General features: G+C 37.7%; 1 protein-coding gene across 5 annotated transcripts in view; it reads left to right on the top strand.

Moving 5' to 3' along the window:
- Window positions 1-14,297, top strand: part of LOC144208330 (septin-9-like) — a 36,073-nt gene that overhangs the window by 3,471 nt on the left and 18,305 nt on the right. For 3 of the 5 annotated variants that reach the window (XM_077734112.1, XM_077734107.1, XM_077734108.1), the window contains exon 2: window positions 1,572-1,634. In XM_077734112.1, coding sequence (XP_077590238.1) covers window positions 1,572-1,634 — 63 coding nt within the window. Of the gene's footprint in view, window positions 1-1,571; window positions 1,635-3,652; window positions 3,753-9,229; window positions 9,520-14,297 lie in introns of those variants that run through there. The other 2 variants (XM_077734111.1, XM_077734109.1) reach the window with 2 other exon arrangements.

Consider the following 14,297-nt stretch of genomic DNA (forward strand, 5'->3'; position numbering starts at 1 on the left):
ATATATATATGTATATATATATATATATATATATATATATATATATATATATATATATATATATATATATATATATATATATATATATATATATATATATATATATATATATATATATATATATATATATATATATATATATATATATATATATGCATTAACTTATTTATTTATGTATTTTTTGTCTGTAATCTCACCCTCTCTCTACTGTGACAATGACATCTCCGTAATATGGGATGATTAAAGTTATCTAATCTAATCTAATGACAAGAAATAGACTGTAAATGCCTCAGAAGTCAGTAAAAAATAGTTTTCTTGGCGCCTTATTGAAGACACACAAATACATTTTATTGCAGACCAAGCACCTAGAGACAAACAAGACAAAGAAGACAAACTAAGTAACTGTCCGATGGAAGTAGACTTTGGCATGTGTGGCAGGGTTGTTTGTTCAGTGTCTGAATCTGTTTGATTGCTTTTGTATTTCAAGTACACGACTAAGTGCTGAATGAAGCCCCTCCCCTCTGTCACCTGGCTCCCATCACTTAGCAGGTGACATGTTTATCCAGGCCATGCACTTGACCGCTCATGTTCTACAAATATACCCTAGGCAAAGTATAGCAAAACACACACTTTTCCACTTGCCAAAACCGGATGAAGTCCTTCCCTCCACTCCAACATAGTTTGTAGGCACCAAGATTCACAAGCAAAAATATCTAATTCATACTAGATGACTTTTCACTAAATCTTTAAGGTCCATTTCAGTGTTCAGGTTTGATTTATATCTTTCTCAATCTATGCTCGTTATTAACAATAATATAAATTCCAAGCTAACATTGAATTAAAAATATTTTACCTGACAACCACAGGTGTGCGGTCATTGTTAATATGAATGATTTTTCTTCCCTACACATAAATCCTACCTTTATTCTTCTTAATGGTGTATTTCCGCTGACCTCATCTATACACGCTGTTGTCCTAAGGCAAACAGAACCATAGACTTTTGTAACCCATTGAAGTTTTAGCAAAATGTGTGTTTTGTGGCGGGATGTATGTTTTTGTCACTTGAGACAAGACCCAGCAAGTAGTCTTCTCACAGAAATACATACCAGGCTAATACAGCAGATGTACCTCTTTAACTTTGTCTCTACGTACTTTTGACTGACAGAAACACATTAGAGGCCTGTCACTCAGTACTTTGCCCTTCGTTTAAACCAGAGAAACACAGGCGCCAGTGTCTTACATCACTCCCCGTGCCAAACAATACCTTATCGCAAGAGTCTTTTAATTCCAGATGCCGATGACACGGGCTTTGATGCACAATTAATTGTAGCCAGGAGCAAGAAATAGCAATAAAATATTGTCATGCTTTCTTCTGGCTGCACCTGCATCCTGCTTGGTGAATTATACAAGTGAACCATTGAAGTGTATTGTTAAGTTTCCATATTTTTGGGAATTGTTTCAGTCAATAGAGTGGAATTTTTTTGCTTAAAGATCACAAAATTGAAAACTGTGGTGAATATATATTGGGAAAATGGATGGAAGGAGATCATTTGATGTATGTGTGTTTACAGGAAGGTCAACTAGTGCACGGTCAAGAAGGACGGAGAAAGATGGCTCCAGTATCCTCAATTCTGGTAAGTAACTTACGACTGTTGACATTTACAGCCTTTTTCTTAGCTGTGATGTCATTTTATGCCAGTTTCTGTCCTCAATGATTGTCCCTTTTGTTTTTTTACATAAGTAACTGTCACTGACCTTTAATGACAATAAGTTAAAAGACTGGAACCGTCTTTTGCGTAGATAAGAGATAACAGATAAGTCTTTGTCGGTAGCTAGATAGTGAGATAAATTAAGTGTAGCTTCATGTAGTGTACACATAAAGGGCTAACAAATGTACTACTTTTAAAAGATTTCTAAGCGTTTAAATGACGCTCAAGCTAAATAAGAATGTTAAGAAACAGCTATTTGACTACAATTATTGCAGCAACATTTGTAGACCATCATCCAAAGTAATATGCAAGTTCAATTCTCTTCTAAAAAGATTAACAATACTGCCGCCTATAGTCAATCATAATATTCTTGTTCTTATTTGTCTCTATGACTATATTATACTGCCCTCAGGTGGTCTAGCACCAGAGGGTCTCCACAGTAGTGATGTAATGAATGTCATGAAATCATCAGTTATTGCCAATACATTAAAATGTGTGTTATTCTCAAATATTACATTTTTGTGTAGAGAGAATTGTTTTCAAGTATTAAAAGGGAGGGAAAGAAACGCATATGTGAACATTTACAGATTATTACATGAAGATTATGGCTGTGTGCAGTTCAGGATGTGAACTCATCCCATAAACACTGATTGGACAGAATGCTCATAAAGTTGGTTTTTTTTTGTTGGGGTTTTTATGCATTGTGGGGGTCATCAGTTTCTTTGAAGTGTTTGAATGATGACATAAGCGGAATTGGTAGGTCATGTTGTGTTTATTAGATTTTTACTTTAGATTAGAATCTGGTAATGAGTTGAGAGTTAATGGTAATGAAGGTGAATGGAAAATTACATTGACATGACAATATGTGGAAAGTGAAATTTGATTGGATAGGAAAAAGAAATCTAGCATTTTTTGAAATATAGATTTTTATAATTCTTTTAATTTACTGTTTGTGGAGGAAAATTAACAACCCACCAATGACATGACCTCTTATTTTGATGGCCCATATTTGCATGTACTCATAGATTTTGACCACACAAGGCCAGTATAGTGCATTTTTTTGCTCAAAATTGGAAATAAATATTCCCACAACACATAATTTTGCAATTTATGAACATTCACTTCTGAAAAAATGGACTTGTATACAGTTGTGCTTAACAAATTAATATATTGATCCACATTGATTATGTTACATCAAGATCTCATAAGGGAGAGCAAAGCACCAACTTGTGTTACTAATTTGGCCTTTTTCCCCCACAAAAAGTTTTTCAACAAAAAAATATTAGTTCCTCGACAAGAAAAATCTACAATTAGTGTGTAAAAACTGTAAGATACTGGCAAAATATTACATTTTTATTAATCGGGCCTAAATGAAGCTTTATTATTATTACCTGGCATTGAGATCCTTCAAGATGGAGCCAAAACACAACTTTTCTTTTAAAACTGGATTTTCTTACTACAATAACAGCATATTTTTCAACAAAAAAAATCTATAACAGTAATAACATCTGTTAATTTGGGAATTCCGGTAAGATGACATAAAGCTATCCCAATAAATGACCTCAGTCCGCCAAGGATGCGCCAATGAGGTCAAAGGTCATGTGTATTTTTTATTACCTAATAGACCAGCATGTTCATTTTCACGTTGTTTACACACCAAAATAAACGTGTGCGGCGATCATCGAAAGGAAACGTTTTTTTTGACAGAAAGCTTTGCTTAAAAAAAAAAAAATAGGCCGTCACATGCTTACGGCGGAAACAATGGCGCTTCAGTCCATGCGGAGGAAGCAACATATGACCTGCACATGGGCCGTGTCGTCACACTGAAAGAATCAAAGTGGGGAGCGAAAGGAGAAGTGGGGGTGAGAGAAAGAGAGAGAGAGAAAGAGAGAAGCCAGGGAGGGAGGGAAGTCCAAAAAAAGACAGGGAGGGAACTTCGAGAGAGTGCAAGAGAGAGCGAGAGAGAAAGTGGAGTTAAACGGCAGACGCTACATGTGGCTCTGGAGGGAGCGATTTTGGTTATGGAGGGGGACAAATTCTCAGGTAGGCCACATGTTTCTTCACTCTAGCATTCACTCTACGGGCTCTTCAATGATCTTTGTGTTTTTCTACTTTCCTATCCGTATTTTCCATGCTCTCATTTTGTCCTCTCTTGGGGGACACCCAGCAAAAGACGGAGGAACGTCTACCCCCCCCCCCCCCCCCCCACAAAAACTGCTCCTTCTCGTGTCTGTCGTCGTGAAAAGTTTTGAATAGGACGACTCTTGTCCCCCCCATTGTGGGATGTTTGATCTTGCGGCTGACAGGATGTAGAAAGTCTGAGTCAGCCCGTGTTGGAGTGAAGAAGAAGAAGAAGAAGTAGTGCATGGGCGCGTGTACGTGGAGTGTGTTGGTCATGTGTTAGTTAGTGGTCAAGGGAGATCAGTTGGAATCAATGAGTTGGAGTGGGGATTGTTTAAGGGACTTTTGAAGCATCTGTTTGTTGTTATGGACACTCATGGTCATATTATTAGGTACACCCGTGTAAAGTTTATGGGAGGTAATTAGTTGTGGGAAGTTTTTTTTAATAGTATAGTAGTGGTAATATGAATGACATTGAAATAATGAGTATTTACAGATAATTTAAACTAATTGGACATTTGGGATTATTAAATATTTTGATTATATTCATAATTAGAGAAAGATTGGAAAAAAATGTGCAAGTCATGATGAATTTAATGATTAGGGGTTGTTGTTTTTTACATTTTTTTATGTTGCTATAATAACAAAATAAGCTTTCATTTCAAAATGATAAAAAAGTAAAAATGTTGTTTTTTGCATTTTAAAACGGTCTTTTGTCAGAAATTCTATAAAAATAAGTATAGCAACAATACCAAATAAGTAGTCTGTTATTAATAATGTAATTTAAGTAACATTAACATTAGTAATAATAGAAAACATGTTGAAAATTAGTCTGATGAATAGTAATAGTAGTCAATGTACTAATTCCCATTTATATTAGTGATGTAATTATCTATATAATTGAAAGCATCAATGCTTGGCTTATTAAACAACTAGCATCCAATAATAAAAAGTATTTTATCTCGTATAGTAATATTTCCAAATATACACCAAAAAGGACTCCTACTCCTATTAAACAGTTCAACAATATTACAAACTACAACCATCTTTAACATTTTTAATGTTCCCCTTATGTATTAATATAAAAGCATCTATATCTTTAACTGTTTACATCACCATTTTGGCGTCTGGCTTGAATATTTTATTTAAAGCCGCAGTCATTTACGCTGTCACTTTATAATGAAGGAAAAATGGAAAGGATTTGAAAAACCAAACTTGCCAAAGATGAAAAAAAAACAGGAGGAAAGAAGATTTATTTCACCACACGGGCAGAAATGTGACCCCAAATGACTGCTCACGTTGCTCCAAGTTGGACTTAAAGCCCATAATATGTCAGCCTCGTATCCACATCTTTCCATTCCATCAAATCCTCACACTTGGCTTGTGTATTATTTCAGCGCATCCTGCGGCGTGTAATCAGTTCACGTGTCTTCCCACTAATGTGAACCCGTCATGGAAGTGACGCCGATGGGGCAAAAGCCTGCTTTGTTGGATGAATGGAGGCTAAAAGGCCATCGGCCAATGAGTGGCCATTCTTTGCAGTCCTTGTGAGGTCAGCTGATGACCGTCGGCATAGAGCGAGACATTCACTGACGATTAAATGCGGGGTGAAATGTCACTTGTCTGACGGGGGTTTGACGTTGGGGGAGAAAGATGCAACTCGTATCTGGCTATTTAAGGTCAATCAAGGGGAAAAGAAACGAAAAATGGCTGTCATTGGCTGTTATAGATGGCCTTTTTTTTGCATCTTGTTATTCCTGATTCAACATTTTCAACTTGAACTTTGGGAATTTGTATGATTAATGGCTGTGTGAATACATTTTTAAAAGGGGCATAAAAAATATGATGTAACGCAGTGATGGGCGAACTACGGCCCGCGGGCCGCAGCCGGCCCGTTTGGCTCTTTAATCCGGCCCGCCGACTTTGTCCAAATAATGTTTTTTATTTTTATTTTTTTTCCAAGATGGCGCCTTCACGTGGAAGCCAGTGGCAGTAGCTCTGTCCACTCTTATTAGTTTTTCATGTTTTACAGCCCCTATATTTTTTCTTAAATTAAATTTTAATATTTCTTAATACATTCCTTTTTACTTGACTTTGTACTTTATACTTTTTACTTTAATGATGAGTGAGGAGTATGTTAATACTTTAGTCCCTTTTTTCTGTTTATGTTTCATATGTACTGTTAACGGATGCACTTTTTTATATGTATCGTATCTTGTACTGACCCGGCCCATTTGTCAAATTTTTAAAGTCAACGTGAACTCTCCCTCCCTTCCAGTAGCCCTGGGATGTATGTTTTGGTGATCGCCATGGCAACAGGCTGAGTAGAACAATATGTGAGCGTATCAAAGCTAACAAATTGCAGCACTTTGTCGACTAAAATCCATAAAGTTATTCCACAATAAAGACATGGAGGTGGGAAAATGAAAGAAAACGACTATCAATATCATTTCTATTGAGGCTTAATACCAAAATGAAGGCATACATTTCAGAAATGTTGCCAACAGCTGCTGTGCTTGAGTCAGTCACACAAAGTTTGCGTGGATGCTGCTATTCCACTTCCATTAAAAAGAAAAAAATGAAAACAGCTGCTGTCACTACAGCTGTGCATGTACTCATGCGGTGGCGGCGGCAGAGCACAATGCGGGACAGTCGGCATTTGTCATCGCAATACTTTCCACTGACATTCATCATTAGAGGTGCTAAAAGTACACATGCTTTATAAGTAGAAGTGCAGCTTATTAAATGATGTATTTTGCTATAGCCGTATTATGATTAAGGGTAGTTGTACTTTTGTAGAGTCTCGGCAGTCGAACGCGCTTACTACCGAGCTAACACAGACCGGTTTAGAGCACAGGTGTCAAAGTGGCGGCCTGGGGGCCAAATCTGGCCCCCTGCATTATTTTTTGGGGCCCGGGAAAATAAATCATGAGCGCTGACGTTCTGTTTTAGGATCAAATTAAAATGAAAAGTATAGATGTATACTAGATTTCCTGATTTTCCCCCTTTTAAATCAATAATTGTCATTTTTAACCAATTTTTAGTTCAAAAATCATTTTGTCAAATCTAAAAATATATAAAAATAGCTAAAATAAGCATTGTTTTAGATCTATAAAAACTGAATATTCAGGGCTGTTAATCCAGTTCTTTTAATCCATTTATATTTTAAAAAATCTAAATATTATATCTAAAATGTGGAATTAAGTTGATGTTAAAGCGGCCCATGAACCAACCCGAGTCTGACACCTTAATATAAAGTTTTTCAACATTTTTTTTGGGTGTAGATTAGTTGTAGTACTTCTATGAGTCATACTATGGTCATCTCAGTAATAGGTAGAAGTAGTAGTTGTTGAAATAGTTGTAGTAGTAGTGGTGGTAAAAGTATGTAATGGTGTGTTAATGTAATGTTTTCCTTTGCGTCCCTCCCTTGGGGGCCATTCATCTTTCCTCTCCCGTCTTCCTCCTCCTTATTAACGCTTTGTGAAAGCTAGCCAGGTAGTGCAGGGTGGTGGGGGGCTTTATTATGTGTGTTACCATGAAAACAGAGTATAGTATACTCAATCCCATGTGTCCAAAGCGAAACTTATACTGCTGACTTGTGCATATGCTTGTGTTGGATTAATTTCATTGCCATCTGTTTGATAGTGTAGCATTCATTCTTGGAAGGAAAGGCTTTGCATGTTGGCCTCTATTTGCGTGTGCGTTTTGTCATTTTTGCAATGGCGAGCCGTTGTCGCCACGGCGATAATATCACAACAGCTGTGCTCAGGCTGCTATTCTTTCTATATATTTATCCGCGTCTCTTTCTTAAAAGTCATTTGCAGCGATGCTGTGCAATTTAACACTAACAGATGTACATTGGAATATTCTATAGTACGTAATTGTTAGTGTATTATATATAGAGTTTATTAAATTTGCTTTTGTTGACAGTTATGGACGTTCAAAGGCCAAAATGCTTAAGTTTAAGGGTTGAAAACAGTCTAAGGACTTTGTTTACCTTTGAAAAATCATCTTAAATATTTGAATATAAGCATAAATTTTGATTAAATGTGAAGCTTTTACAATAAATTGAATCTAGTGGATTAAAATGGACAACCCTGACAAGGAAAAGTGATGAAAATGAATGAAGGAATCTTTAATTTTACATAATACGAGAAGGAAACTGTATAGTATCTCTGATTATACTCATACCGCCTACTTCAATTTCCTTCCTATTAAAAGAAATGAAGATTATGAATGGCTTCTTTCAATCTGGGAGCAGAAAAGGGCCTTGAGTGGTGTTCCAATGCGACAGTTGTCGCAGTCAATTGGATTAACGCCGTTTGGGCTTGTAAGAACAGGCAGTGGAAGGAAGTGGACTTGTCATCACCTGGCAAGTGTGTGTGATTTCAAAATGGTGTGTGTGTGTGTTTTGTCCTGAATGTGTCAGCGTATCTGGACGTGCATCTGTTAAAGCCACATGTGTTGGAGTGGGTGTGCTTGTGTTATTATATGCCAGGAATGGCTCTACTGGGACGAGGGTGTGTCCCACACTGGGATTCTCCATTTTTTAATAAAGCTGAGGATCACTTTACAGTAGTTCATGGGGATGGTGCTGACCTCTGCTGGAGTAATATAAGTCAACTTGCAAAGTATTAATGTGTTTTAGGTCAATAAGTTCCACAGGATTGCTTATATGGTGGGAATACAGAAGCTGTTTTAGTTGTGGTCACTACCAACTTTTCGATCTATTCAGGCCAAAGAATTTATTCCTGGTCTGCTGGATATCCCTTTGGAGAAATATTAGTTCATAACCTTTGTATTTAAGCATAATAAATGTCAGAGGACAAGCTGGTCTTCCTATGTAAGTATTATGTTGGCAGTGAGGTCGAGAGATCGTTAAATGCGTTAATTCCAGACATAAAACTGTTGCTTTTGGAAAGTTAACAGGTTGGTGGGAAGTTTTTATTATTGAAAACCAAGTCTCAATTAAAGTCGTACTTCCAACAAAGTCTTGGAGTCTTCATCCTCATTATCGCTTCTTTCCAACTACATCAACTCTGGAAGTAGTTCTACTTCAAGTACACGTATCAAAATGGATTATAGATATCTATCACTGTCAACTATTTAAGGTTGCCATCAAATAGCGCTCAATTGTGGAAGAACATTTCCAAGAACGACAGAAAACGTGATTGGTCGACACCATGTTTGCTGAAAATGACCTTTTGTGACCTCAACTATTGAAAGCTGACATCATTGATGAAGATCTCCCCATCAATGGACAAGAGTAGCTTTAAGTCACGTGACTGAGGCCACAGGAAGCAGGCCTTTGGAAGTGGGAGGGAAACATGGATGTACGTGAGGAGGGGGGAGGGAAACCAGAGCGAGAAGGAGAGAGAGAGAGTAGAGGGGAAGTAGAAGGGAGGCTGAAAAAATTGTCCAAAAAAAAGTGGACAGAGTGAGAGCAGAGAAACTTTAACTTCTTTTCCTTTACCCTCCCTCCTTCTGGTGTTGTTTCTCCCCCGTGCTGGACTCCTAATTTGGGATTTGTTTAAAATCTGGACTGCTCCTCTGGACGACATTTCCTTGCTGGTTTGGAAGGAAAACCCTTCACATGATAAACACACTCGTCCCCTCCTGGCAACAAAAAATAAAATGTCTGATTCCACAGTCAACGCTCATTTGGAAGGGATCATATCAGATTTTGAAGGTTAGTTGCGTCTTTTTCAACGGTTTCTTTTGCTTTTAGTAACCCCTGCAATGAGGACAGCAGTTTTTAGATGTTTTCCACATGTCTCATTTGGGACTGGACGCCATCTGGGAAGAAAAACGGAAAAAAAACGAGAGGTCTTTCTTGACATCTGTGGTTGTGGTTGAAGGGAAAATTTTTGCATGCTAAAAGTGTTCTTAAGTCTTGTTTGTTAATGCTGTTAAAGCCAGAAAAAGGGTGAAATCAGCCTTTCTACTTGGGAAGATGACTCATAACCAAAAAAAAGAGGCGAGTATATGGAAAAGTAGTGTATTATTTTATTATTGTAAGCATAATAGTTGATTGATAATGTGTGGAAATGGCATTTTTGACCTTTAGAAGGCTTAGAAACTCTTCAACTATGGAGAATATTGTGAGTTAATGCGTCACTTGGATTTGACTTGAGTCACTGATGATGTAGTGGTTCGCTTAACTTGGGGACAGGGAACGTGTAGCTTAGGTCAAGTTGCAAATATTCCCAATACGCGTTCTTTTTTGTTCATTCATTTTGATGGTTGTTATTATCTGATGGTAAAGTGATGCCATGGTTTTAGTTATGTTATTAGTCTCTGTATTGAAAAGTATTTGGATGAATAATGCCCCAAAATACTTTGGTAACTCTAAATGCACACTGTATGCAAAGTTTGGTTGATTTTTTTTTTGTCATGATGGAGGCTTTTTAAATACTGTACTAATAAGGAAATGCAGTTTGTGTATATGTAGCTGTGGGTTTGTTTTGATTTTTTTGGTTGCTTGTGGTCTGAGTGGCAATATATCCTGTCACCAGTCATTTAAATTTATTATTTGTTGATATGTAGCAGTTTGGATTTGTGTTTCATTACATTTTTGGTTCTATTTTATCTTTGTAGTCAGATTTTAGAAGTTGTCAAGTTGTTTGAGAACAGCATTTGTTCAGTTGGACTCCATTGTTTGTAGCCTTTGATTTCCTGTCAAAAGACTGAATAGAAATGCAAAATGCAAACCCTTGAAACTTGCACTATTGGAAATGAGGAAGACTTGCAATCTTTCAACACTTTTCAGTTTCTTTTGGATGCGAGTCATGATAAATTGTATTATTAGAAAATGCATTACTGCATAAAAAAAACCCAAAAACTGACAGTTTTCTATCTTTGTTTTGGATACATCAGAGTGTAGGGAACACCTGGCCTGTAGCCACTCCCTTGTCATGGCTCCTCCTCCTTTTCATCACTCACCCTTCCTCCACTTTTCATCCTTTCATTCTTTCTCATCAGCTTGTCCATCCTCAGGCCCTTTCACCCTCTTGTTGCCCATTCTGGCAGGTGAAGTAACACGTGGATTTACTCCATAGCATCGTACCATAGCAGTTCTTCTCTCTTTTATGGCAAGGCAGCCATTAAGAAACGCATCTGCACTTGTCCAGGGCTGCATTTCTGTCAACGGCAGTTTTCTGGCGGTATGCACATTGACTCTCCCGTTGGCTCGTTAGGCCTTTAAATAAACGGCCTTCTGGTAAAAACAACGAGGGGGCGATCGAGGGGGAGGCGTGTCCGCCATGTGGTTTGAAATCATGCTTTTAGTCCCGTGTGTGACACATAATGGGCCACTATTCTCGTCAGTCAAGTGTGTACTTCCTCTGGATGGCTTTGTGTGTGTTGATGCATTCATATCACTTGTTTCAGACTACTACCACAACAGCTCCATCTAGTGAATCTATAACACAACCCACCTCTACCAATACTACTACTAGTACAGCTCCAGCAAGTGGATATGTAATAGTATAATCCACCACTACTACTACGACTACTACTACTACTAACACTACCACTACTACTACCGCTACCATTACCACTACTACTACTACTAACACTACCACTACTACTACCGCTACCATTACTACTACTACTACTACTACTACTAACACTACCACTACTACTAGTACCACTACCATTACCACTACAACTACTAATTCTACTACTACTACTACTACTACCGTTACCGTTACCACTACTACGCCTACTACTACCACCACCACTACCACTAACTTTTACTACAACTGCTGCTACTACTATTACCACCACCACTACACCACTACTACGCCTACTACTACCACCACCACTACCACTAACCTTTACTACAACTGCTGCTACTACTATTACCACCACTACTACACCACTACTACCACTACTACTACCACTGCTACTACCACTGCTACCACCACCACTAATACCACCACTACTACCACTGCTACTACCACCACCAATACTATATCAACTTTTGGGTTTATAGCAACAAAAAATAGATAAATAAAAAAATGCCAAGCTGCTCGGCCTTCCGTTTATCCCATACATTTAACATGATCTTGTTCCTGTTGTGCTTTAAGGATGGGTTCTTTTTAAAAACAGGATCTTTGCACTCAGTGTAAACACACCTCTGATAAACTATCAAGCAGACATCTGGCTTGTATTGATTTCTTTAGTCATGCAGCTGCCACTTATCTCCTCTCTCTCTCAGTTGACCTCTTTCCTCCTTGCGTTTTCCTTGGGACCGCCAGGGAGACTCGCTGGCTCGGGGAGAGGAAATTCCACTGGAGCTGGATTTCTGTCGTGGCTGACCAGGCTAAAACACAAATGCTCAGTGTCAGAGGAAAGTCATCACTAGAATTACGTTACTAATAACCACTGGAAAACACCCTTAACTTGTGCACTTGACGCCCTCTTACACTTCTTTTAGCTTTCAAGTAGATACAGTAAAAATAAAATCAAATTCATAACAAAAATAGATATGAAATTTAAAAAAAAGTCAATATTCTTTTTAATAAAAGTACTTGCAAATGTTTGTGATTCAAAAATAAAGCCAGAACACTTTCTGGTTCTAAGTATAATCGTTTGTTATTAATGCTAAACAGAATTTTTGGCATAAATTCAACTTGGCAACAGAAACAAAATAAACATAAATTTGTCATCAAACTTCCATCTACAGAATAGAAATGCAAACTAAACGTGAAATCTTACATGGTATAGCCATGAGGGAAGTCTGTTTATTACCATTTCCTTGTTTTGCATTTATTATCGTTAAAAAAAAATGTACATGAGTTCAACAAAGATAAGCGTGTTGAAGTATGATTTGGTGAGGCATAGATGGAAATATTTGCAGTGGATCCATCAAAAGTATGCCGTCAACTATTGATCTATAACAGCGTCTGTGGCGAAACCACCAGGGAGGAAAAGGAGGTATGTTTCCGTAAGCTATGCCGTTGACAGCCTTCATCTGCTCTCTCCATTCTTATCCGTGTTATCACGTTACATTACACTTGCCAGTTAAACACGCGTTTCCTCTGCAGGTCGCCTATTGTATGGATGTGCAATATTTTTTCTTTCAATCCAGCTATAGCCTTCATTGAAATTGTCATTAAAAGGGATGTCTTTTTAATTGACCCATTCAATGCCATTAATAATGGTTGACATCAAATTAAATGACTCATTTGAGTGGATCTAAATGTTCGATTTTGTACATATACAACAATTAAAATAAATAAAAATGCCCTATGATGAATACTCATCAAAATCTACTGACATCTTCATCAAAATCTACTGATATCTTAATTTCTCTTCATTAACATATTCCTTCATTCATTTTCTGAACTGCTTATCTTCACCAAGTTCGCAGGGGGTGCTGGAGCATATCCCAGCACTTTGTCAGGGGAGACTATGAATCTTTGGGCAGCCAATCGCAGGGCACGAGAAGACAAACAACAATTTAAGCCCACCCTCGCACCATTTAGTGTTCAACCCGCCTACTATGTATGTTTGTGGAATGTGGGTGCAAACCGGAGTACCCGGAAAAAACCCACACATGCTATTTTAGGCCAGAAGATGGCAACCTTTTTAATAGAAACACCCATAAACAACAACATTGTTACGCTATTGCTAATCAATGAATATCGCTAAATATGAATGCAGAAAAGTCTAATGACGATATAAAATGATGGTTAAAGCGGCCCTAGTTGTAATGTTAAAGCTACAGTAGCGCATATTTCACCTCACAGATTAGAGCAGAGCCACATATAGCTCTCAAGCCATAGTTCCCCTACCCCTGTTTTTATAATGAACATTTTGACATAGCCTGCTTCCAATAAGAGCGTAACAAACTCCGAATGTGCGAGACAAAAAGAACAAGAACTTAACAAAGCCAGCGTGAACCGTTAAACGACACGACTCGACGAACAAAGAACGGTTTGTCGTCGGGGATGGATTAAATAATACGAGCAGACGGCCTGGCAAGAACTTGTCTTTTTTTTTTTTTACCTCGGTATCCAATTTCCATAAGCCACTTGAGGACTAAAAGTTACTGAATGACCTCAGGCAAGGCCTGACATGCATATCGACGGATAGGCAGTGTGGGAATAAAGTAAGATTTGGATCAAGAAAAAAAAATAAAGTGAGTGAACAATAGTGGCTTTAATGAAGGTATACAATAGAACAGGAATGTGCAAACTACGGCCCGCGGGCCACATCCGGCCCGTTAGGCTTTTTAATCCGGCCCGCCGACGGTGTCCAAATATTTTATTTATTTATTAATTTTTTTCCAAGATGGCGCCTTTACACAGAAGTCAGTGGCAGTAGCTCTGTCCACTCTTATTTGTTTTTGGTGTTTTACAGCCGCTCTATCTTTTTTTAAAATTACATTTTAATATTTCTTAATACATTCCTTTTAACTTGACTTTGTACTTTATACTTTGTACTTTAATGATGAGTGAT

The sequence above is a fragment of the Stigmatopora nigra genome, chromosome 15 (genome assembly GCF_051989575.1).
Source record: "Stigmatopora nigra isolate UIUO_SnigA chromosome 15, RoL_Snig_1.1, whole genome shotgun sequence".
NCBI lineage: Eukaryota > Metazoa > Chordata > Actinopteri > Syngnathiformes > Syngnathidae > Stigmatopora > Stigmatopora nigra.